This window comes from Lithobates pipiens, unplaced genomic scaffold (genome assembly GCF_037356315.1).
Source record: "Lithobates pipiens isolate NorthernLeopardFrog02 unplaced genomic scaffold, aLitPip1_a1.2 Scaffold_28, whole genome shotgun sequence".
In the NCBI taxonomy this organism is placed as follows: domain Eukaryota; kingdom Metazoa; phylum Chordata; class Amphibia; order Anura; family Ranidae; genus Lithobates; species Lithobates pipiens.
In genome coordinates this window covers 46,898,953-46,923,293 of record NW_027507789.1, presented here as the reverse complement: position 1 = coordinate 46,923,293, position 24,341 = coordinate 46,898,953, and the positions used below count along the sequence as shown (strand labels likewise).

At 40.8% G+C, this 24,341-nt stretch overlaps 1 protein-coding gene across 5 annotated transcripts in view; it reads left to right on the top strand.

The window, feature by feature from the left end:
* Window positions 1–24,341, top strand: part of TOX2 (TOX high mobility group box family member 2) — a 209,776-nt gene that overhangs the window by 878 nt on the left and 184,557 nt on the right. Inside the window, exon 1 of one of the 5 annotated variants that reach the window (XM_077459177.1) lies at window positions 1,554–1,713. The exons of the other annotated variants lie outside the window; for them this stretch is intronic. Within the exon in view, the coding sequence (XP_077315303.1) occupies window positions 1,684–1,713 (30 nt within the window). The 5' untranslated portion in view covers window positions 1,554–1,683. Of the gene's footprint in view, window positions 1–1,553; window positions 1,714–24,341 lie in introns of those variants that run through there. 5 annotated transcript variants of the gene reach the window in all.

Sequence of the window (24,341 nt, the reverse complement as noted above, 5' to 3'; positions counted from 1 at the left end):
TAGGGGTGATGACAGGTGCGCCTAAGAGGGTGGCTTGTTGAGATGACTAGTAGAGTTGTGTTTGACAGTTCTGGGAGTTGTGATGTATGGAGGAACACTTGGCTGGTCCTTTCATTGATCCCAACGTCAACTCAAAGTTGGCTTCTTCTTAAAAATATATTTATTTATTTCCATGGATAGATTGAGTATCTAATTACTGTTCTGTTTCAGGATACGTCTATTTCTGAACCTATACATCTAACTCTGAACCTATATTGTCTACATCTCTTCCTGAACCTATATATCTATTCCTGAACCTATACATCTAATTCTGAACCCTTATTGTCTAAATCTCTTCCTGAGCCTATACGTCTCCTCCTGAACCTATACATCTCCTCCTGAACCTATACATCTCCTCCTGAACCTATACGTCTCTTCCTGAACCTATACATCTAATTCTGAAGCTATACATCTATTCCTTAACCTATACGTCTATTTTCGAACCTATACGTCTATTCCTGAACCTATACGCCTAATTCTGAACCCATATTGTCTACGTCTATTCCTGAACCTATACGTCTAATTCTGAACCTATACATCTATTCCTGAACCTATATGTCTAATTCTGAACCTATACATCTATTCCTGAACCTATACGTCTAATTCTGAACCTATACATCTATTCCTGAACCTATACGTCTAATTCTGAATCCATATTGTCTACGTCTCTTCCTGAACCTTATACGTCTAATTCTGAACCTATACATCTATTCCTGAACCTATTCGTCTAATTATGAACCTATACATCTATTCCTGAACCTATATGTCTAATTCTGAACCTATACATCTATTCCTTAACATATACGTCTATTCCTGAACCTATACATCTATTCCTTAACCTATATGTCTATTTCTGAACCTATACATCTATTCCTTAACCTATATGTCTATTTCTGAACCTATATCATCTACGTCTATTTCAGAACCTTTAGTCCATTTGATGTCATCATTAATATTTAAATAATCTATTGGGGAGCCATGGTGGTTTGAATATCCAACATCATTTTTTTTTTCTGCATAAGCTGAATCCAAGGGCAGATCGCCCAAAAACCGGTGAGGGACCCTTGACCGGTCCCGTTAGCTCCAAACAGGTGACACGTTCCTGAGAGAACCAGGCATGGTTCAGCTTTGTCCCAAGGAACACAAAACACCTTACAACTCCTCATGGTGACTCTGCTATTGGCTACACTTTGGTAGGCTGTCCTTTCCAGTCCCAAATCCCGCTACAAAACCATTCCTTCTGTCCACCCTCCCCTCTCTGACCATTAAAAATAAATGATTATAAGATCACGCCTTCATTTCCATGTGTATGGAAATGTGCCCGGCTTTAACTCTTGCCTGCTCGAGCCAACAGCAAAAAAAAAAAAAAATAATCAAAAATTAAAGCTTTATTTTTATTTTTTTCTAACCTTCCCTGGCCTAAGGTTAACCCTTTACATGCAGTAATATTGCTAATATTAAATGCGAAAAAGAAAAAAAAAAATACCAGTGTTGTGAGATGCCTTATATAGTGCTAGAGCAGGATGTATCAAAATACCCATCATTCATACGGTGGGATTCAGTGCAAAGTTGCATTGGGCACAGTAAGACATGCAAAAGGCATTCTAAAACGTAGGGTGGTATACAGAGCTGATCTAACTAACCATGTTTCGGATTTTAGACAGGTTCCTGAGGGTGAGTATGCTGCTTTTATATTTTTAGATTTGAACCTAGATTATTATAATATTATTTTTATTATTATTATTATACAGGATTTGTATAGTGACAACAGTTTGCGCTGTGCTTTACAAAATAAAGTGAGATGGTACAGTTATTTTATATATATATATATATATATATATATATATATATAAATATATATATATATAAATATACGCATTTTTTTTGTTTTTGTTTTTTTAGATATATGTAAAATATATAGATCGATAGATAGATAGCTCACTTTCTGAACATAGCTATCTAAGATTAGGAGATGTTATAAAGTATCTGACTTTGTTACATTTTTTAAATGTTAATTTTTTTAAATTTTTTTTAAATTTTTTTTTATTGACACAATGCCTTAAACAGCTGACTTAATTAGCATTTGTTGGTCAACATCAAGGGGGCTAAATGACTCCGGGAACAATTTTGCACCCTAGTCTGCGCTCCCTTGCGCAGACCCAATCAGGTCCTAGGCAATTCCAAGACCCCCCCAAAAAAAATTCTCCCAGGTCTACGGAGTGAGCCCAGACTAGTGTGCAAATGACTCCCTTTAGTAAATCAGCCCCCCGAGTCTTTGAAAAATAGCATCCCACAGGTTGATGCCATGTTGTTTTTAGCTGTTGATGCTGAATGAGGTACCGCTTTTGGTGGAATGCACGGTGCTGTGTCCGCCCATGCTTTCTAGTAGTTATTTTCTTTGTGACGGATCCTCGCAGGGCCTTTTGTGTTAGAACAAAAGTTACAAGAATTGGCTGTACCTCTGTTTACACTGCTCTAAGCTCTATTTGCTGTTTTTTGCTGTGGACATAAGTGGCGGTAACCCTTTGCCTGCGAGAAGGGGGGAGATGTCGATGGCTCTGGAAGGGGGGGGGGGACTTGGGGGGGGGGCATGAAGGCATTTTTTGCCTTGGCTTTGGTGTCACTGGACACAACTAAAAACAGACCATTGGATATAATAGGGACATATTCATTTACTTTGGATTCCATTCAATTTTAATTTACCTTTTTGTCCTCCAAGGAAAGTTTAGGTGACCCAAAAGTACTTAGGCACCTTGCCTAACAAGTGTTGCTTCGTCCATGTGCAATAGTTGATATTATTTTGCGGGTGGATGTGCAACACAGCAGCTATGCAGCGTTCAGCGGGTTAAATACCAGGCTTTGAATGTATTATAAATGTATGCAAAGAGCATTTCAAAATTTGTAATTAGGTCTTCAATGCTGACAAAATATACAGTCGAAATTTGTATGCAACTCTCATATACAATAGATACCTTTATGTATGTGTTTGTGTGTGTGCAAGTGTATTATGTGTGTATTTTATGAGTGTGCGAGTGTGCTATGTATGTTTTGTGTGTGTGAGAGTGTGTTTGTTTATTAGCATAGGGCGTAGATATGTATGTTCATGTATGATATATAATGTGATATGTTTTCGAATATGCCCCATGAAAACAAAGTATTAGATCACAGCGACAATGACTTCACACTGAAATGTGGTTTAAAAACTGATGACATGAATGCAGTCATTAGTCCGGTAGATCCATACACTTATTGTTACTCAGCCAGGAGCCTGCTAGCATTACAGGCCTATGTAAATAAGGTGCACGCTTGCTTGTCCCCTTGTTGGATGTACTCTGCCCGTGTAAAGTGTTGCATGCTGGGCGCTTAAGTGGATTCCTTCCATCTATTTATTTATTGTGAGCTGGGAGAAGTAGGAGATGGTTACTTAATTTAAGCATTTACAGTACTAACACGGTATAGGCTTAAAAATCTGTGGAAGTTATAAAACGTAGACATCAAATACATTATGTAAATAGCATGCTATTATAGAGTCTATTAGGAAAGGAATATGTTGCATTGGCTATGTATGTATTACTTCTGCATTATTTATTTTATATGTGTGTGTGTGTGTGTGTGTGTGTGTGTGTATATATATATATATATATATGCATACATACATACATTTTTTTTTAATTACATACACAATATATATGTGTATGTATATATTTATACACACTCACATACATATATGCATACATATATTTTCAAAAAATTCTAGACATACATATATATATATATATATATATATATATATATATATATATATACACATACACATACACACACACACACGCACAAACAATTTAAAATAAATAAATATAAATAATGTAAATAAATACATATATGCATACATATATTTTCAAAACATTCTATACATATAAATTCAAATAAATACATTATGAATATATATATATATATATATATATATATATATATATATATATATATATATATATATATATATATATATATATATATATATATATATATATATATATATATATATATATATACACGCACAAACACACACACAGCGTACAAAAAAAAAAAAAAATATATATATATACACATCTGTGAATCGTTAATGTGCCTTCATGACAGCGAATATGAAATTGTTTACATTATCTAAGAATGGCAGCAATATTAGGGAATTAGCAGCAGTAATACATTACATACTAATAGAGAATGTGACCATTTCAGCCACCGTCATTGATCAATATTAAAAATGCAGCGCTGAATGCTACCACTGGGTGTCACTGTGGTCCCTGCTTCAATTCTGCACTTTTGCTAGGTCAGAGAGATAAGACTGAGTGAAATTGGTTTGCAGCTCATGGATTAAGATGAAAAATTAAACCCAGTGTTCTCCGTTCTGCTTCTTTTCTGCATTAATAAGAAAATATCAAATATCCCAGCCTGCTGACACATTTTCGGATTAAAAAGGGTTAAGCCGTAGTAGCCACAGCCACTTTTGTTAGCGCTCTCGTATTATAATGTCAGCTTGACTCATTTGTTAATTGATGTTCATTAGCAAGTTTGATCAACAAACACGTGCAGTTGGTCACCTGAGTTTAATGTGGATATGCTGTGGCTTAGTAACATCTGTTGGTAAATGTTTGGGGGTTGAGAAGAGCTGTTACATAGTCATATGTGAAAAATTAAGCTTCTGAAACACATACAAAATATGCAGTCTACCTGCCTTTGCCTCTCTTTTTTAAATATAGGCAATACTATAGTGCATCGGGACACCCCACTGCATAAAACTGCATTGGTACTAGAAATCTGGTTTTCGGGAAGCGCCAGTTCTCAAGCTTTTAAATGCACAGGTCAGATATCCCATTATAAACTTTGTGTTGGCGTATGGGAGAGCCATTTTTTTTTTTTGCGTATAGCACGTCTACTTTTTGTTATTGGTTGCACAGCACATGCACTTTATGAGATTGGTTGAATAGCACACGCATTTATAATATTGCGTAAGTGGGAGGTGCATTATTGTACAGAGGAGATTGTATATGCTTTATGGATTTATTATTCTAATTTTCAAAAAAGTGAGGATCAGAGTAGTAATTGTGGAAAGGAGGGAGGCGTGTTGTAGCGCTGCACCAAAATATGTGTTTTTTATGCATTTTATATTCTCCGTAAAGGGTATATAATCAGGTGTGAGCAGCTACATTAAGTGCACCCTATTGTGAATATCATAGTGCGGAAATATTTATATATGGGAGAGCCAAGCTGCACAGCAAAGAAATATGTAACAAGAGGCTGCTGCACCCCCACCCCTCCAGAGCATATAAGTTAAATTTAGGGAATTTAGATTCAAGCCAGGGGCACAAGGGGCCACCATGGGCTCCAGAGCAGACACATTTCTGGGTCCTTTGCCTTTTCAGACCAATTTGCAGCAGTCAGGATGTAGAACCTAGAAAACTCTTCAATCCATACATCACTATATCCATACGTCTGTTGCTGCGGTGCTCACCTTACAGAGACACCGTATTATAGCTCAGTTACAAGAAATAGCCAACTTGCTGCCCATGTACCTGAAAAATGTATTGAGGTCAAAAGGCAGGCAAGAAGGAACAGAATCCATCATCCACTGTGCAAACACCATCCGTGGTGAACATTTCAAAAGAAGGAACAGAATCCATCATCCACTGTGCAAACACCATCCGTGTTGGACATCTTAAAAGAAGGAACAGCATCTCTCATCCATAGTGCAAACACCATCCATGGTGAACATTTTAAAAGAAGGAACAGCATCCATCATCCATAGTGCAAACACCATCCATGGTGGACATTTTAAAAGAAGGAACAGCATCCATCATCCATAGTGCAAACACCATCCATGGTGGACATTTTAAAAGGAAGACCAGCAGCTATTATCCATATAGTGCAAACAACACCCAAGGTGGACATTTTAAATGAAGGCACAGAACATTCATCATCCATAGTGCGCACACCATCCATGGATGCAATGTACCTTCTAATATTTTTTATGTGAACACTTGCATTTCTACCTCAATACATTTTTGAGGTCCTTGGACAACATTATTATTTCTTGTAATTGAGGATTTTGAACCTGTCCAGACAAGGCGTTTAACTGCAAGCATAGCAGCCAAAGGGGCTACTACGGGGCCCTGGTAGAAAGAAGGGGGCTGGTCCATGTCTGAAACAAGATTGTAAAAACAAATCTTGCTTTGTTACTATTATCTCATCAGATTGAAAGAATTCTGTGATTGCTAGTTTACGTGTTGAGAAGTGTAGACTACTTTTCTGTACAGTGACAAATCCACCTGCGTGGACCAACTTTGTTCCAACCTACCTCTCCTTGGGTACTCAGCACAGGATTGACCCATTTGGAAGAAGCCAAGGTCAAAGTAGACCATGTCCAACTTACCGTGAGGGAGAAGTTTCTCTCCTTGGGTACTCAGCACAGGATTGACCCATGTGGAAGAAGCCAAGGTCTAAGTAGACCATGTCCAACTTACCGTGAGGGAGAAGTTTCTCTCCTTGGGTACTCAGCACAGGATTGACCCATGTGGAAGAAGCCAAGGTCTAAGTAGACCATGTCCAACTTACCGTGATGGAGAAGTTTCTCTCCTTGGGTACTCAGCACAGGATTGACCCATGTGGAAGAAGTCAAGGTCTAAGTAGACCATGTCCAACTTACCGTGAGGGAGAAGTTTCTCTCCTTTGGTACTCAGCACAGGATTGGCCCATGAGGAGGAAGTCAAGATCTCAGTAGACCATGTAGTGATCCATTTAGATTTTTTTAAAGAAAAGTTTTATTGAAAATACAAGAGTGGCGCAAACAAAATCAGTCAGCGGTAAAATCAATTTACAATCCCAGTTACAAAATCCTTCGATATAAGAGATATCACACATACATATATAAATCCAGGAGTACAGTAACACCGTGGGGCAAAAGAAATAACATGTAGACAAAAAAACAAAACAAAAAAATTGCAACCCTGCTCATAGAGAGTGCTTACCCCATCAATAGAGGGTGCTCACCACGCTCATAGAGACTGCTCACCCCGCTCATGGAGAATGCTCACTCCATCCATAGAGAGTGTTCACCCCGCTCATAGAGAGTGTTCACCCCGCTCATAGAGAGTGTTCACCCCGCTCATAGAGAGTGCTCACCCCGCTCATAGAGAGTGCTCACCCCGCTCATAGAGAGTGCTCATCCCATCCATAGAGAGTGCTCACCTCATCCATAGAGAGTCCTCACCCCGCTCATAGAGAGTCCTCACCCCGCTCATAGAGAGTGCTCACCTCATCCATAGAGAGTGCTCACCCCGCTCATAGAGAGTGCTCACCCCGCTCATAGAGAGTCCTCACCCCGCTCATAGAGAGTCCTCACCCCGCTCATAGAGAGTGCTCACCTCATCCATAGAGAGTGCTCACCTCATCCATAGAGAGTCCTCACCCCGCTCATAGAGAGTCCTCACCCCGCTCATAGAGAGTGCTCACCCAACTCATAGACAGTCCTCACCCCGCTCATAGAGAGTGTTCACCTCATCCATAGAGAGTCCTCACCCTGCTCATAGAGAGTCCTCACCCTGCTCATAGAGAGTCCTCACTCCGCTCATAGAGAGTGCTCACTCCGCTCATAGAGAGTGCTCACCCAACTCATAGAGAGTGCTTACCCCATCAATAGAGGGTGCTCACCCCGCTCATAGAGAATGCTCACACCATCCATAGAGAGTGCTCACCCCATGTCTGGGTTTTGAATCATGTGTCTGGATTTCAGGTGGACTGAAACCCGGACACATTATTTAGTCTGGGCTGTGGCTCCCCAAGTACCCAAAACAGTCACACACAAATCTGTTGTCATCCGGGAGCAGGTTCAACATTACGGGGGGGCAGGGCAATTATGTAAGCAAGAGCAATTTTGACACACCACTGTTCTCTCCTTGGCGCACTCAAAGGTGTCCCAGGCCGGTAAAGTTTTTGGGTTTGGCCTGAAGAAAAGGTGAGAACCCTAATAGAGAGTACTCACCCTGCATATAGAGAGTGTTTGCCCCATCCATAGAGGGTTTTCACCCCGCTCATAAAGCGTGCTCACCCCACTCATAGAGAGTGCTTGCCCCGTCCATAGAGAGTACTTGCCCCACTCATAGAGGTTGCTCGCCCCCTTCATAGAGGGTGCTCACCCCGTCCATAGAGAGTAGAGAGTGTTCCATAACACACTACATCACACCTTATGAGAGCTGTGCCGTGTTCAATGAGCATCAATGTACAATGTGGGTGTGCAACAGTGCAAAGCAGAGCATGGAAAAATCAAGAATATATAAAGGATCAAATCCTCAACAATGTATTTTACTCTATAGTGTCATATAGTGGCACAGAAGACACAGGCATGAGGTAATTTACCATCAATGCAAATGTGTGACAAACCAAACAAAGGGCCCCACCAAGCGGATGGACCCTGGGGCTCTACCCTCCCCCACCCAAGGCATGCAGTGTATTATATAACAGCTAAATTACAGTGAATTGCATGGACTACCTTGTTTCCTGAAAAATACAGATGATGAACTCCAGACAGATATAAAAGACAAACGTGAATGCAGCTCTGTATTCATGAATACATCATTAAATATATTTATTTCAATGCAAGCAGTATAGGTACCTGAATTTGACTTAGTATCAGCCTCTTGCAATCCCTGTACAGTAGAGATCAGACTGAGAAAGGGAAAAGCAGCACCAGGAGGAATTCAGGTGTGTTGCACGGTCCATGTGCTCAAAAGGAAATGCTGATTGAAGGAATGAGCAGAGTGACAGATAGAAGAGCTAATCAGTCTCCTGCCTGTCCTTCACCATCCAATCACAGGCTGGGGCAGAACCAAGACCTGTAAGTGTTGCACAACGGAAGCAGATAAAAGTCAGGTCTCCTTCCCTGCCAGGCGGGGCTTTGTAAATCTCTGAACTGGATGGACAGCAATGCAAATCCTTTGTCAGGTAAAACAACTCACTTGTATGCACTTCATCTGTGTATTTGCCTGTTTGCCAGGGGTTCAGCTTTGAAGGTCAGCAACGGACTCCTCTTATAAAAAGGGATTCTTTTTAAGACTATCACAGCCTTCATGACAAATGTGAATTGTAGAGCGAGGTAAATAAATAGTAAATAGTTTTTATTACCTAGCTTGATCTTGATTACTTATCTTCCTTCAGATTTTTGAAGGGCCATTTGTATCCAGGAGCTAATAGTCATTTTTTTCCCCTGTTTGCTGGCCTTGCAAGGAGTGTAAATACAGCTGTGTCTATAGAATGCAGTTATATTTACTGAATGCATAGGCACAGCTTGCCATAGAAACATCTGTGACTACAGTTTTGCCATTGCAAACAGGTAATAAATACTGTTAAAATAGTTAGGGCTCATTTACACTTGCATTCGGAAAAGAGGGGGTTGGGTACATGAGCCATGTTTTTACTGCCCAGCAACCATCTTTCTTAAAGCTGCAGATGGGGTGTACAAATGCCACAGACGCAAATGTTACCACCCCCCCCCCCCCCACAGGCACATTCAAATGAATAGGGCCATGTTGCAACCACACCACAAACAGGTTGCGGTACAGTGGTGCAGCATTTACAGGGTTAGATCCCCTCCTCACCACCTGTCAAACGCCCTCAACAAGAGATCCACCACAGTTTGCTTTTCAAAAGAGCACCAATAATAGCTGCACGTGTAAATAATTGCCCTGCCCTTCTTACAATATAATATTTGTTTTGATTTGTCTGGATGTGCAATGAATGTGGTTACTAATTTGGGGGGGCAAGTTGTGCACTGTAGTTAAGAATGTAATGAGTGTCTCTCTGTAGGTGTGTAAGGTGGGATCAATGCATTGTGGGAAATGATGTATGGAAAAACAGCTTGTCTTGTTCCCCAAGAAAGAACTTACCTAAGTTTGGGGTCCTCCACAGTGCAAAGGAGAGGAATAAATTGAGGAATATTGGTACCATATGGTGCTTTGGAATAAACCAATGTATTACTTTCCATTCTACTTTAAAGCGGTGTGTCTCTAGAGCAGTGGTCTCCAAACTGTGGCCCACAGGCCAGATGCTGCTCTTTACTTGCCTTTATCCAGCCCTTGGGGCACTATTCCTTCTACTTATTTGAAGCACCATTTATTCTACTGACACCAACAACGAGGCACACTTTCTTCCAATGACACCAACAATGGGTCACTAGTCTTCTGACCACCACCAATAAAGGGGCACTATTCCATCAACGAGGCACACTTTCTTCCAATGACACCAACAATGGGTCACTAGTCTTCTGACCACCACCAATAAAGGGGCACTATTCCATCCACTGACACCAACAAGGAGGCACCATTCCTTCCACTGACACAAACAATGGGTCACTATTCTTCTGACCAACGCTAATAAATGGGCACTATTCCTTCAGATGACACCAACAATGACACACTATTCCTTACAATGATATCAACAATCGGTCACTATTCTTCTGACCAACGCGAGTAAATGGGCACTATTCCTTTGGATGACACCAACAATGATGCATTATTCCTTCCACTGATACCAACAATGAGGCACTATTCCTTCCAATGGCATCAACAAAGGGTTACTATTTTTCTGAATAACACCAATAAAGTAGCGCTATTCCTTTAAATAGAACCAATGATGGGTTACTATTTCTCCCACTGATACAATGGGCACTAGTTCTCCCCCTATTGACCTCAGGCAGTATATCATTTTTTTTTTTGCTCCCACTGACTACCAAGCCTGAAGTATTGTTTAATCCCTCTGATACTGGGGCATTTTCTACTGCCACTGGCCATTGTCCAAACCTCCTAAAGTCTAAAGGACAGTAATCTGACCCTTTGTTAGGAAATTTTGAAGACCACTGCCCTAGAACCTGCACACCAGTTTTATGTAAGGAGCCAGACATACTGAAAGCAGAGGCAATATTTAGTTGATATGCTTTCTTTTCTGTAACTATTCACAACTGCATGTTATACTATTCTTTCATCATAATGAAAACCTAACTTGTATGCCTTCTGGAGACATTATGGGCTCATCAAATCAACGTTAGTGAAGGAAGGTGCTCACCTAATGACTCCGATGACGTACCTACCCTTCCCCTATTCACTACATCAATCCCAACATCAAGAGTGCTGACTTATCAAAGGGATTGAAATATCGTGTCCTTTTAGCTCTATGTTTCATAATGAGAATGTATTTTTATGCCCTCTGGAGATGTAGTGGAGTCATCAATGAAACATCACTGAAGGAGGGTGCCCAACTGATGATGCCCAACTGATGACCCCATTGACGTACCCACCCCTTCCCCTTTTCACTGCATAAATTCCAATATCAAAAATGATTGAAACATCAAGTCCTATTAGCTCTAATACTTTTTTATGACGAAAATGCGACTTTTATGCAATTTCAATGAGTCACATACACTTACTAGTTGATATACAGCACAAATTGATAGATAAACATATCATCACTAAATGCCTTTTTAGGAACTGAGAATTGCGTATGGTGGTGAGGTAATAAGGGGCAATACAACCAGTTTTCTAAACAGCTATTCTAAATGTGAGTATTTAAACTATTTATGAGTGTTAAAAGTTTTTCTACATTAGGTTTAGAATGTAATTGTTATCACTAGCGAGCTAAAATTACTCACTAGGGGGAGAACCCTTGGGCGAATCCAGGATGAAGAAAGACCTGGGGGTCCTGGTAGAAGACAGACAGAGCAATAGCATGCAATGTCAAGCTGCAGCAAGCAAAGCCAGCAGACTTTGAGCTTGCATTAAAAAGGGAATCTACTCCAGAGATAAAACGATAAGGATTCATGTACACTGCAGCTGGCAAACGGACGTTTAGGAGCATTTTTTTTCAGCTGCCCCTGAACTCTCCTCTGTTATCTTATCTGTCCATGTACACAGGGTCGTTTATAGTCCTTTCTAGGCAATTGAGTTTAGAAGCATTTTTTGTGAAGCACAAAAATGCATTTAGGACGGATGTTCAGAAGCATTTGAAACGCCATGTAACAGCTTGTAAACGCATGTAAACAAGGTAACTCGCGTTTAACAGTGTTTCATTTGCAGGCGTTTTTAATGGAGATACATTTTTGACTATTTGGCAAAAAAAATGCTAACGTCGGTCAAGTTAAAATAGTTCATGATAGGTTTCAAAACGGTCCGTGTAGATTAAGCCTAATCTTGCCACTTTATAAAACTCTGGTTAGGCCACATCTGGAGCATTCCGTCCAGTTCCGTTCGCCAATCCTCAGGAAGGATGTGCTGCAACTGGAGAGAGTCCAGAAAAGGGCAACAAAATTAAGAAGGGGACTGGAGGACCTCAATACTATTACGAGGAACAACTACAAGCACCAAACTTCTCTGGAGAAGAGGCGCTTGAGAGGAGATAGCGATATACAAACACCTTAAAGAGGAATTAAAGCCTCTTAATAAATAAATAAATAAATACACCCTGCAAGACAAAGGCATAATAAGGTACTTATGCATAGCATACTAGCTTATTATGAATTACTTACCTGAGATCGAAGCCCACGCATCGGCCCTCGTTCGCCTCCTCCGACGTGACTTCCGGGTGTCGCGGCTCTGGCGATGTGATTGGCCGGAGCCGCGATGACCTCACTCCCGCGCATGATCGCCATTAGAAATGGCCACTACTTCTGCGAATATCACCTAAACCTTTTAGGTTTTGGAGATATTTCTTGCACCTACAGGTAAGCTTTAATCTAGGCTTACATGTAGGTTAAAGTGGTTGTAATGGTTTTACAACCACTTTAATGATGATCCCAGCATAGGAAAAAAAATATTCAGTCTCAGTGAGTGTAAGAGAACACACGACTACACAGTGAGATTGGAGGAGAAGCGGTTTAACCTTAATCTGTGTAAGCGTTTTTTCACTGTCAGGGCAATAAGGACGTGGAACTCTCTTCCAGTGGTGTCAGCAGAAAGTATTGATAGTGTTAAAAGATGCTTGGATGTGCATCTTAGTGAACAGAACATACAGGGATATGGGAATGATTATTGACATTGACACACACTTATACCCGCACAGGTTGATTTGGATGAACTAGAGTCTTTATTCAGCCTTACCAACTATGAAACTGTGAAATTATGTGATGATTGCCTCATTTCATTTGCCCAAGAAAACAGGAGCTACGTCATAGCTGAAAGGGAAAAAATTTGAACCCATATTTGAGCATACAGTAAGATACAGCACTGAGCAGATATCCCAAAACAAAAAAAATTAAAAAATCATTACATGAGGATAAAAAAAAAAAATAAGCCTGTGAATAAGCAATATAAATATCAAAGAAAGAGGATGCGGTATCCAAATAATGCAAATTTTTTAACTAGTAAAAGAAAAGGGTGCGGATTTACTAAAGGCAAATAGACTGTGCACTTTGCAGTTGCTCTAAAGCTTAGTAAATGAGCAGAAGCTCTGCTGACTTCCTCACCCAATTATGTACAAGCAAAAAAATTAAGTTTTTTTAATTTTCCTTGCACGTGATTGGGTATTCTATGTGCAGTGAAGGTTTAACTCATTTACTAAGCTTTGTAGCAACTGCACTTAATAATAATAACTATAAGTGCACAGTCTATTTGCCTTTAGTAAATCAATGACCAATATGCCATCCCAACAGATAATATCAGCAACTATACAGTTTTGAGCAACCTTGCTCTTCATCAAGCCATGTTTAAATGCATCAAATTAAATCCATCATCGAAAATGTTATATAATTAAATAAGTAGTCCCTCTATCATATAAGTGTCCATTCAAATATCTTACAAGTGCTGCAAGCGAAAAAAAATCCAATGTTGGTGTGAAAAAAGTGCTGGAATTGGAATTTTGTTCACTTGCAGCACTTGTAAGATATTTGAATGGACACTGATATGGTGGATGATAAATATTTCACAATATTACATTGTAGATTATAGATTATTTTAAACATTAAAAATAATTTATTCACATATTATTCTTATTTACATTATCCTCATGAAAGTATTTGTTTAGTGCTGTATGCTATATGAGTTTTGTTAATATATTTATATTGATATATTGATATTGAAAGGGGGGGGGGGGGGGGGGTAGAGGTAGATACAGCGGAGAGCTGGAAAAAAAATAATAATAATAAAAACCTTGCAAGACAAAGGCATAGTGATCTAGTATGACATATTAGCTCATTATGAAATACTTACCTTAGAATGATGCCCTGCAGTAGTGCTTGCACTCCGGTCCCACAGCCAACATCTTTCACTGAGTTACTTCCGTGTTCGCGGAGCTGTGATTGGCGACGCTCGCAGGGAACGGTGCCTGGCACACAGGCATCGGGCGGAGGACAGAGACCACGGACACAGCGGGGTGACATCGCAGGATCCTAGGGACAAGGTAAGTAACCTGCACCAGGATACTGCAGTGCAATCCCGAGTGTGGCTCGGGGGATACTGCTAATGGTACTGAAATTTAACCCCAAGCCAATGAAGGTAACATATTACAAAAATAAAAAATGTAAAATATAGACAAATTTTGATAGAACAAAGAATTATTATAGAGCAACAAAGTAAGTGCTACAACCCCAAAATCCCATAAGGATAGACAGGATGAGATGAAGACCTCTGTGCCCAAACTCACGTAGTACTGAATGTCCAGAATCCAATGAATAGAGTAAAAATTTGGCACCAAGACATCTTGGCATTAAAAATTGCTATCTTAATTTAATCATCAAAGCATGAAAAGGAATCAATTCCTAAAAATGTATGTGATTCAGCCTCCTACATAGGCAATAGCCATAAGAAGAAAGAATTATTATACACTAGATCAGGGGTCTCCAAACTTTTCAAACAAAGGTCCAGTTTACTGTCCTTCAGAATTTAGGGGGACTGGATTGTGACCAGTGTGGGTAGTAAATGTCCCGGGACCAGCATTGTGAGAATAAACATGGCCTCAGGGTTTGTGGACAGCAGGAGAAGTGCATCATCATTTGGTATTAGTGGGAGTAATAGTGCCCCATCATTGGTATTAGTGGGAGTAATAGTGCCCCATCATCGATATCAGCAGAAGAAATAGTGGTGTCAGCGGTAGGAATATCACCACATGTCATTGGCAGGAATAGTGCCCCAAGAGCCAAATAAAGGCTAGGAAAGGGCCGCATCTGGACTAAGGGCCACAGTTTGGAGACTCCTGCACTAGATAAAGGTGTTCTGGTTCACAATTTTAATAGTTAAATAATATTAGAATTTTGTAGAACTTTCGATGTCATGGGGCCAACTAATAGGGAAACCTTGTAGGACACTTGCTTGGATTCTTAAAGGAATTTAGTTTTCTTGTTGAAGTGGTTGTAAACCCTTACAACACACTTTGACCTACAGGTAAGCCTAGATTAAGGCTTACCTGTAGGTCCAAGAAATATCTCCTAAACCTACACGGTGCGCATGACAGCGGCGGAGCTGCGAGACCCACGAGAAGATGGATGCGCCGGACTACAGGGGACAGCGGTGACATTGCTGGCTCCTGTGTCAGGTAAGTGACACGTAATGGACTACTATGCGATGCATAGTAGTCCATTATGCTTTACCTTTTCAGGAAATGAAAGAGGAAGTAAACTCATCAGGGTTTACTTCCTCTTTAACACACACTTTATATTCTCATCTATGAATGTGTCAGTGTGGGTGGTGGGTGGCTAGCTTGAGTTTGGCATATCATTGGTCAGGGCCAATGTGAAGACTTGCTTCCTCCAGCTTCCTGAGTGTCTAGCTGGCTAAGAAGTAGAGAAAACATAATGGGTATCTAATATGGAATTCATCTTATATTAACTTGCAGCTGCAATGATTTAGCGACATTACAGTGTGGTTGACCTAGCACATTGGTGTTGGTATCAGCAGTTTCATTTCTATTATGCATGTGCTGACAGAATCTTGTAGATTCACATATGTATAGATATAGAGGAAGAGGGGAATACACAAAGATAGATAGATAGATCGATCGATCTCAAATGCGTTAGGTGATCAGGTTTAGCATTAGGGCCTTCAAAACTCATTGACTCCAATGTTTCAACCTCACATTCTGAATCATGTATAAATGTGAAATGTAAAAATGAATTTTGGCCCTGCTAGAAATCCACTGAGCCCTAACTGTCTGCAGCGAGGTGACCATGTTGTCTCTTCCGCACTGAAATCCCCAGCAGTGTTGTCAGCTCTGCCCTTCTGGACTGCCCCTTATTATATGGAGAATGGAGATGATGAGGTTGATTTACTAAAGACAAATAGACTGCACTTTCGCAAAGTGCATTTTCACTCTGCACGTGTAGTTGCTCCAGAGCTTGGTGAAACCTTCACTTTGCAAGGAAAATAAAAAAAACTGCATTTTTGCTTGCACATGATTGGATGATGAAAGTCAGCAGAGCTCAGGGCAACCGTAGTTTGCAAAGTGCACAGTCTATTTGACTTTAGTAAAGCCACCCCAATGTGTTCTGTTGGCCAGCTGTGGAGAACTGCTTTGAATTACCATTCTCAACCAAGGTTCATGAGCTGTGGCTGATTGACCATCCTTTTCATGGTGCCTACATAGTTCAAAGAGTCAACACCACTTGGTAAAGCCAGCTGCATGAACCCAATGATCTTTTTAGCTGTTGGTAAAGGTGACATTCTAACCACCACTGTAGGGTGGTGTTCTTACCACTAGCCACCAATGTAAGGGCCATTGTTCCCACTGAACACCAATTAACTGGTTTAATCAGAAGTTCCCAAAAACCCGATAACTATTTTAAGGATTCCTCTAGAGCAAGGGTCTCTGGACTTTCAAAACAAAGGGCCAATTTACCATACTTAAGACTTTAGGGGGGGCAGACTGTTACCAATGGAAATAAACAATGCCCCATCATTGGTGTCAGTGGAAGGAATAGTGCCCCATTGGTGTCAGTGGGAGGAATTATGCTCCATCGCTGATGTCAGTGGAAGGAATAGTGCCCCATTGTTGGTGTCAGTGGAAATAATACTGCCCCGTTGTTTGTGTTAGTGGAAGGAATAGTGCTCTATCATTGGTGTTAGTGAAAGGAATAGTCCCCCATCGTTGGTGTCAGTGGAAGAAATAGTGCCCCATCATTGGTGTCAGTGGAAGGAAAAGTGCCCCATTGTTGGTGTCAGTGGCAGGAATTGTGCCATAGTGTTGGTGTCAGTGGCAAGAATAATGCCTCAAGAGCCATATAAAAACAACAGCGCCCCATTGTTGGTGTCAGTAGATGGAATAGTACCCCATTGTTGGTGTCAGTGAAAGGAATAATGACCCATTGTTGGCATCAATGACAGGTATTGTGCCCTATTGTTGGTGTCAGTGGCAGAAATGAATGCCTCAAGGACCAGATAAAGGCAAGTAAAGAGCCACATCTGTCCCCAGGGCCAAGGTTTGGAGACCACTGCTCTAGGATAAACATTGAGAAAGCCTGGCTTGAAATCTCAGTGCATTCATGGGAGTATTGTCCTCTCACTACAGGAAGTTAGGAGCTCATTTAATATGGGGAAAATCAACAGGTATTTTCAGTATTTGCAGCATTTTTTAAATAGAAAAACATGGAAACATGTGCATGTATTATTATTTCTTTTTTTAAATGTTTATTTTTTTTCTCAATCCAACCACACACTTAAAATTGCAATAGATCCTCAAAATACAAAAATAATTGATAACTGAAACTCGCTGTGCGTTCCCGTTAACCCTTGGAAGCTATGGTTAGTAGTATGATTACCCAATTCTATGATAATCTATTACCTTATTTGAGTTTTCTGGTACCAGTGGAAAAGACTAACCAGATGTCTGCCATAGTTGGTGAACAGTCCTTTTTTTTTTTTTTGCATGCGCTGTTTTTAATGTAACCAACAAAAAGTATGTCGAAGGCACTGGAGCAGCTGGCCAACCCCTCACTCCATAACTTGGTATTGGGCCAAGAGCCTCTATTGTAGCAGATCTTTGTATCACTTGTTTTCTTGTTAGACAGTCTGCAAGAACGTATCAGGTTTCTGGAGAAATCACATAATGCAATTTTTTTTTTTTTTTTTTTTTTTAGTCAAGTTAGCTTACTAGGTGGAACAGATGTATTACACAAGAAACTACAACGGAATATAGAAGAATTGTGTTAAAGTGTTCTTCAACTTGAATCATTTAATAAAACCAATATAACTAACTAAAACAATTTTAGTAACTACTTACTAAGGGCCGGTTCACACAGCGGGCGATGCGACTCGCCTCGCCTCGCCTCGCTCCCGCAAGTCGCCCCCGTTCTGTACAATGGAACCGTTCTGAGAGGAGCGACTCGAGTCGCTCCGACTCAGGAAAAAGGTTCCTGTACTACTTTCGGGCGACCTCGGGGCGACTTGCATTGACTTCTATACAGAAGTCATTTGCAAGTCGCCGCCGAGGCCGCTGCAGGTCGCGGCGAGGCAAGTCGGAGTCGCCTCGCCTCGCCTGCAGTGTGAACCGGCCCTTACAAGCCAATCAGCCAATTGTTTATTTTGATATTTGAATTGGATCTGCAAAAACCGAACTGTGCTTGGGCATTTTTTAATCGTTTCCAAATAGTATTCCTGAGGTTACATAGTACATAGTTGGTAAGGTTGAATAAAAACAATAGACCATCCAGTTCAACCTGTGTGAGTATGTGTTTGCAATGGGGGGGGCCCCAAGAAATGTTTTGCCCAGGGTCCAATCAATATTAAAGACGGCCCTGGTGCTGGGGTTTGTATAGTATAAGAAATCATTTCTTTTTTTTAAGTCAATGTACTGAGTGCCTGTCTCTGTATGCTGGCTGGGTAATGGGTGGCATATTTGCTGCTGCTATCACCTTCCCTCCCAACCAGTAACTTCATAGCCAACAACCTTCCAGCAACCAATGAAGCTGACAGTGGGTGGAGCCTGATGGGGAAGCTGAGACACAAGTCCTCCATCAGGTCCACTCTCATCTTGTGATTGACAGCAGGCAGTGGACAGATTCTATAGTCAATAGCAGGCTGTATATAGTGACCCAAAAAGACAAAATTTAGGTGCCGCTCAGGTAGAGAAGTAAAGTCCAACTAGACCACTGTGAGTAAAGGCAGGGGCAGGGAGCTCGTCTTAGCTTCAAACTGCAGCATTTAAAAAAAGGAAAAGGTAGATAGTTTCATGGTTTTTATGTTAATCCTGTTAAAGTCATAATACGACCTACTGTACATATTTAAAGTGGAACTTCACTCTCTCAATCAACATTGACTATTTGTAATCCTAGAATTTGTAAAAAAAATAGGAAAGGATATAATATTTACTTGTTTTAAACTTTTTTAGTTAATTCCTGGACATGGAGTGATGGGGAGTCAGCTTTGAATATAAAAAAAATTATTAAATAGTGTTTTTAGTTTGTGGTGCCCAGATGCAATGTAGTTCCACTTTAACCACTTCCCGACCAGCGCACACCGATGTACGTCGCGCGCTTGTGTGCTGGTCGGGACCCCCATGAGTCCGGTCGTGGGTCCCACGGACTCGATCGCCGTGGGCATACCCGCGATCGTCTCACGGGGCGGCTGAACTGGGAGATGCCGTTGTAAACAGCATCTCCCCGTTCTGCCTAGTGATGCTGATCTCTGCTCCATGTGATTGGAGCAGAGATTTGTGTTCACTAAAAGAAAGCCCAGCCCCCAACAGTTAGTAACACACCCCTAGGAACACCTAACCCCTACACTGCCACCCACTAGTTAAACCCCTTCACTTCATTTACAAAGGAATCACTGCATTTATATAGCAGTGATTGCTGTATAAATGACAATGGTCCCAAAAATGTGTCAAAAATGTCCGATGTGTCTGCCATAATGTCACAGTCACAATAAAAAATCGCCGATCACCGCCATTACTAGTAAAAAAAATATATTAATAAAAATGCCATAAAACTATCCCCTATTTTGTAAACGCTATAACTTTTGCGCAAACCAATCAATAATCTCTTATTGCGATTTTTTTTAACCAAAAATATGTAGAAGAATACGTATCGGCCTAAACTGAGGGAAAAAAATGTTTATATATTTTTGGGGGATATTTATTATAACAAAAAGTAAAAAATAATGTGTTTTTTTCTAAATTGTCACTCTATTTTTGTCTATAGAGCAAAAAATAAAAACCACAGGGGTGATAAAATACCACCAAAAGAAAGCTCTATTTGTAGGAAAAAAAGGACATCAATTTTGTTTGGGAGCCACGTCGCATGACCGCGCAATTGTCAGTTAAAGCAACGCAGTGCCGAATCGCAAAACGTGGTCTAGTCTTTGGCCAGCAAAATGGTTCGGGCTGAAGTGGTTAAAGAGCAGCTGTCACTTTGACATCATGTCCATGTGAAGCTCTTCCTGACCCACTGATACCCTTCCACCGATTTCCCAAAGCTCTTTCCTCCACATGACCTCCTCCCGTGATGTAGTGCTTGGGCCAGCAGCCGATCGCTAGGCTGGTACACTTTCACATGGCAGAGAGGTTGATATCCTTATTCCCCCTAGGCTCAGACACCTGATATTTTGGTGGTGGCTTTCACAGAGGAAGGGATGTTGGGGAATCGCTAGAGAGGTGATTATCAGTGGATTGAAGGATGGCTTTAAATTGACACTGTCACTTTGCCACGAGTTTGGCAGCAAGTTCTGTATTATCTCTGTTCATTACTGCTTTATCAGCAGAGATAATAAATATTTTGGATACTGTCCAAACCGTAGCAATGCCTAACTGCGGTTCTGCTTGATCATTAGCGCTCTATGCACATGGATATCATATAGGAGCACTATTTTTGCGACTGTGATGGACATCAGGCTGTTTATATACAGTTTTCGTAGTGCTAATTATGCAGTGCAGGAAAGGTCGTATTTACTATGAAGCACTCACAGCTCTACACATCGAATGAAAATGCATTTCATGTGGGAATTCTACTTATTCCTGTGTGGCTAATTTACATCTATGTGCTGCAGCTTAGCAACATTTTTTTTTGTTTTTGCATTAATGCACAAAAACACTGTGTATATTGTGTTTTTGTGAATTATTTTAAGGTGTCAGTGCAATGAAAAACCTCTATACTATATGTCTCTCACTCTGCATGTGTATAAAACAAAGAAAAAATCACCCAATTGTATACCGTAACATTTGTTTAAAATGCATGTTACAGTATACAGTGTTAAAGGGCCCTCAGGCAGCAGAATAAAAGATAGAATTATAAATTTTACATTTTTTCCCCCTTTTTTTGTGAGACCACCCTGGAACACTTGGGAGTAAATCCAAACTCCATAACTCAGAGGGGAGGGGGTAGAGAGTCCACTTAGCCCTTGTACACACGGTCGGAGATTCCGACAACCAAATCCGTTGGAGTAATTCCGACTGATTAATTCCGGAAGAGGTCCGGAAGTGATGTTGCATACACACGGTTGGACTAAGTTGTCGGAAAATCCGATTGTACATAACGTGATGACGTTATTTCGTTACAACGGGACTACGTTCAGGCTAGTAGCCAAAAGCTTTGGTCTAGGAATTTGATCTGAGCATGAGTGGCACTTTGTCCGTCGGAGTAGGCTACACACGATCGGAGTATGTCCGATCAGAGCATTGTGTCGGAAAATTTTACCGGCAAGTTGGAAAACTTGGTCCGTCGAATATTCTGACGGAAACAGTCCGATGCAGTCCACATACAGTCGGAATATCCGACAAAACGGTCCAAAAGGACACATTCCGACGGAATCTCCGACCGTGTGTACAAGGGCTTAGAGAAAACACAGGACTCTACGTAGATAAGGAACCATCTACTCGTTTTCTGAAGGCCACGCAACCATAAATGTTGGAGGATCATCGACTCTACATACGAAAAATCTGGTATAGTTACAGTCATGTAAAAAAGTAGAGGCACATTTTTTAAACTGCATATAAAATCAAAAACTTGTCTATTGTATATGGCTTATTATGACTGCCACACCAAAACCCCACCTTTCCAGTATAATAACCACACCATAACAAAATTGCAGTTAAATTGGCCATAGCCACCTTTTTATTAACCAAAATATAAAGATCAACATAAAAACCCGAACAGACAGTTTATTAAAGAAAGGAGCCACAAGGTCCTCACAGGCATAAAACCAAGACAGTACCTTCTTGTCACTTCTCAGGCCTCCAGCCACAAAACGACCGGCTCGGAGACAACTCGCAGGTACACATACACCAACTGGGAGCCATACATCAGACGGGTCCCTACACCATACCTTTTGTGCCATATGAACCTAAAACCTAAAAGGACCTTGGACTCACCCTAACCATAAATCTCACCCTAGGTTTTGGTGACATCTAAGAGAAGATTTCCCTTGCTTTGGAGAGATTTCTTCTACTTCCTGCTACACCTATATGAGAGGAAGTGAAGGCAAATCTTCTCAATGTGACATACATAAGGGAAAAAAAAACCTTAAGAAGGTTTTAACTATTCCCTATTTAATCCAAATTTTTAAAAATGGCTTTATATATGCTTCAATAATGTGTGTCTAGAACAACATAGATACCTAATAATGCGCTGGTTCCTGCAACAATAGCTAAGGAAGTTCCCATCAAACATTTGGAACAGAGGGTTTCAGGGGAAATTGTTGTGGCATTCTTGACCCCTTTTCTGCAACTTACGAGAGTCCTCATCCAGCTATGTCTTTGGCCCTAGCTATGTTTTCCAGTACAGTGTGTTGGATGCACTGATAGGTAGCTGAGGTCATTAGCACTTGGCCATCTTTGGTTGAGGTGTCTGTCTAAGAAACCTAGAGATTGCAATCAATCATATTCTGCAACCAAAAAGTTGCTCCTGCCAGCATAAGTTGCTTCATATCTGCCACCATTTCAGCTAGGAACAATTTTTTATGTGGATTTAGCCCTCTAAATTAAATACAATATATCAGTGGCCAGTCAGCAGGCAATGGTTGAAAGTAACCAGACTCCAACAACATGCCTCAATTCCGTGTCTAAAGCTCATCACACACTTTACGATTTCACAGTACTATCTCTTATAGATCTTTCAACAGCTAACTAGTACAAGGGCCTACCTGACTGCATACAAATTGATTCGTCTAGGTAGGCCTTCATGATTTTGGTAAATTTTAAGGAGATAGCACAGAGATTGTAACATATGATGCGCTTACAATATCCCTTAACGTTTCTTGTTCAAACACATACTTATTCCAGCTCACAGCACACAAAAAAAAATTGTTTCTAGTATATTAAAAAAAAAACAACCTTGCAAACCTTTTAATAAAATGTAAATGTTTTCCCTGCAACACTCTCTATCTCCTTCACTTTCACTGCGTAATAAGGAGCAGTGCACATATCTTGCAGTCACATCATATGCATTGCTCTGATGGAACTACAATCCCCAGAAATCAATGGAACTTTGTCTAATCTACTTATGTGCCACTTTTTGTTCCAAATCGTCCCACTCACAAAATATCACTGTCACTTAGCAGGGAGTGGAGGGAAATTTGTGTTGGTGGCATTCTCATATGCTTTTATGTACATAGAGTGAACATAGCCACCAGTGGTGGCTGGTGCAAAATATTTAGGGGGGGGGTCAAACTAACGACATCCACCCCCACCCCCGGACAGATGGGAAGGCATCGATCACCACAAGCAACACCCCCGCACGGGAGACGAAAGATGGACGGGAAGGCGGCAATCGCCGCAAGCACACCAACGCTATTGTCTTCTGATTTTCCTCCCGGCCAATTAGGAAGCAGCTCCTGTGTCTCAGGACACACTTCCTTTTCAGCTCGGAGGAGAAGGGAGAGGAGAATGGCTAGCTCTTCATTCCCCGGCCTCCAATGTTAAGGTTAGTCTCTGCCCTGCCTTCTCATTAGACGATCGAGTGGAGAATCAGGAAAACAATAGCTAATATTAATTCACTATTGTCACACAAGTGTGTGGCGAGCCCACTTTTTTTTTAAACCAATAAGAGACTCGGGCTCTAATCATGTGCTTAAAAACAAACAAACAATGGAATCAATGTGTCCGGTGCCCTGCATGTAGGCTCGTGGATTAGGGGGGTGGCGCCCCTGTGCCCCGTTTGGACAGGCCTCCACTGATAGCCACCCTCAAAAAGGAAGTGGAGGTTTAGGAAAGTTCACATTTATAGGAGGTGCTAAGCAACACTGCTATTATAAAGGACACAGATGAACAGCATGATGCAATATAATTCAATATTTTGTAATAGGTGACACTTAGGGCTAACCACAATCTACTCTAATCATAAACCT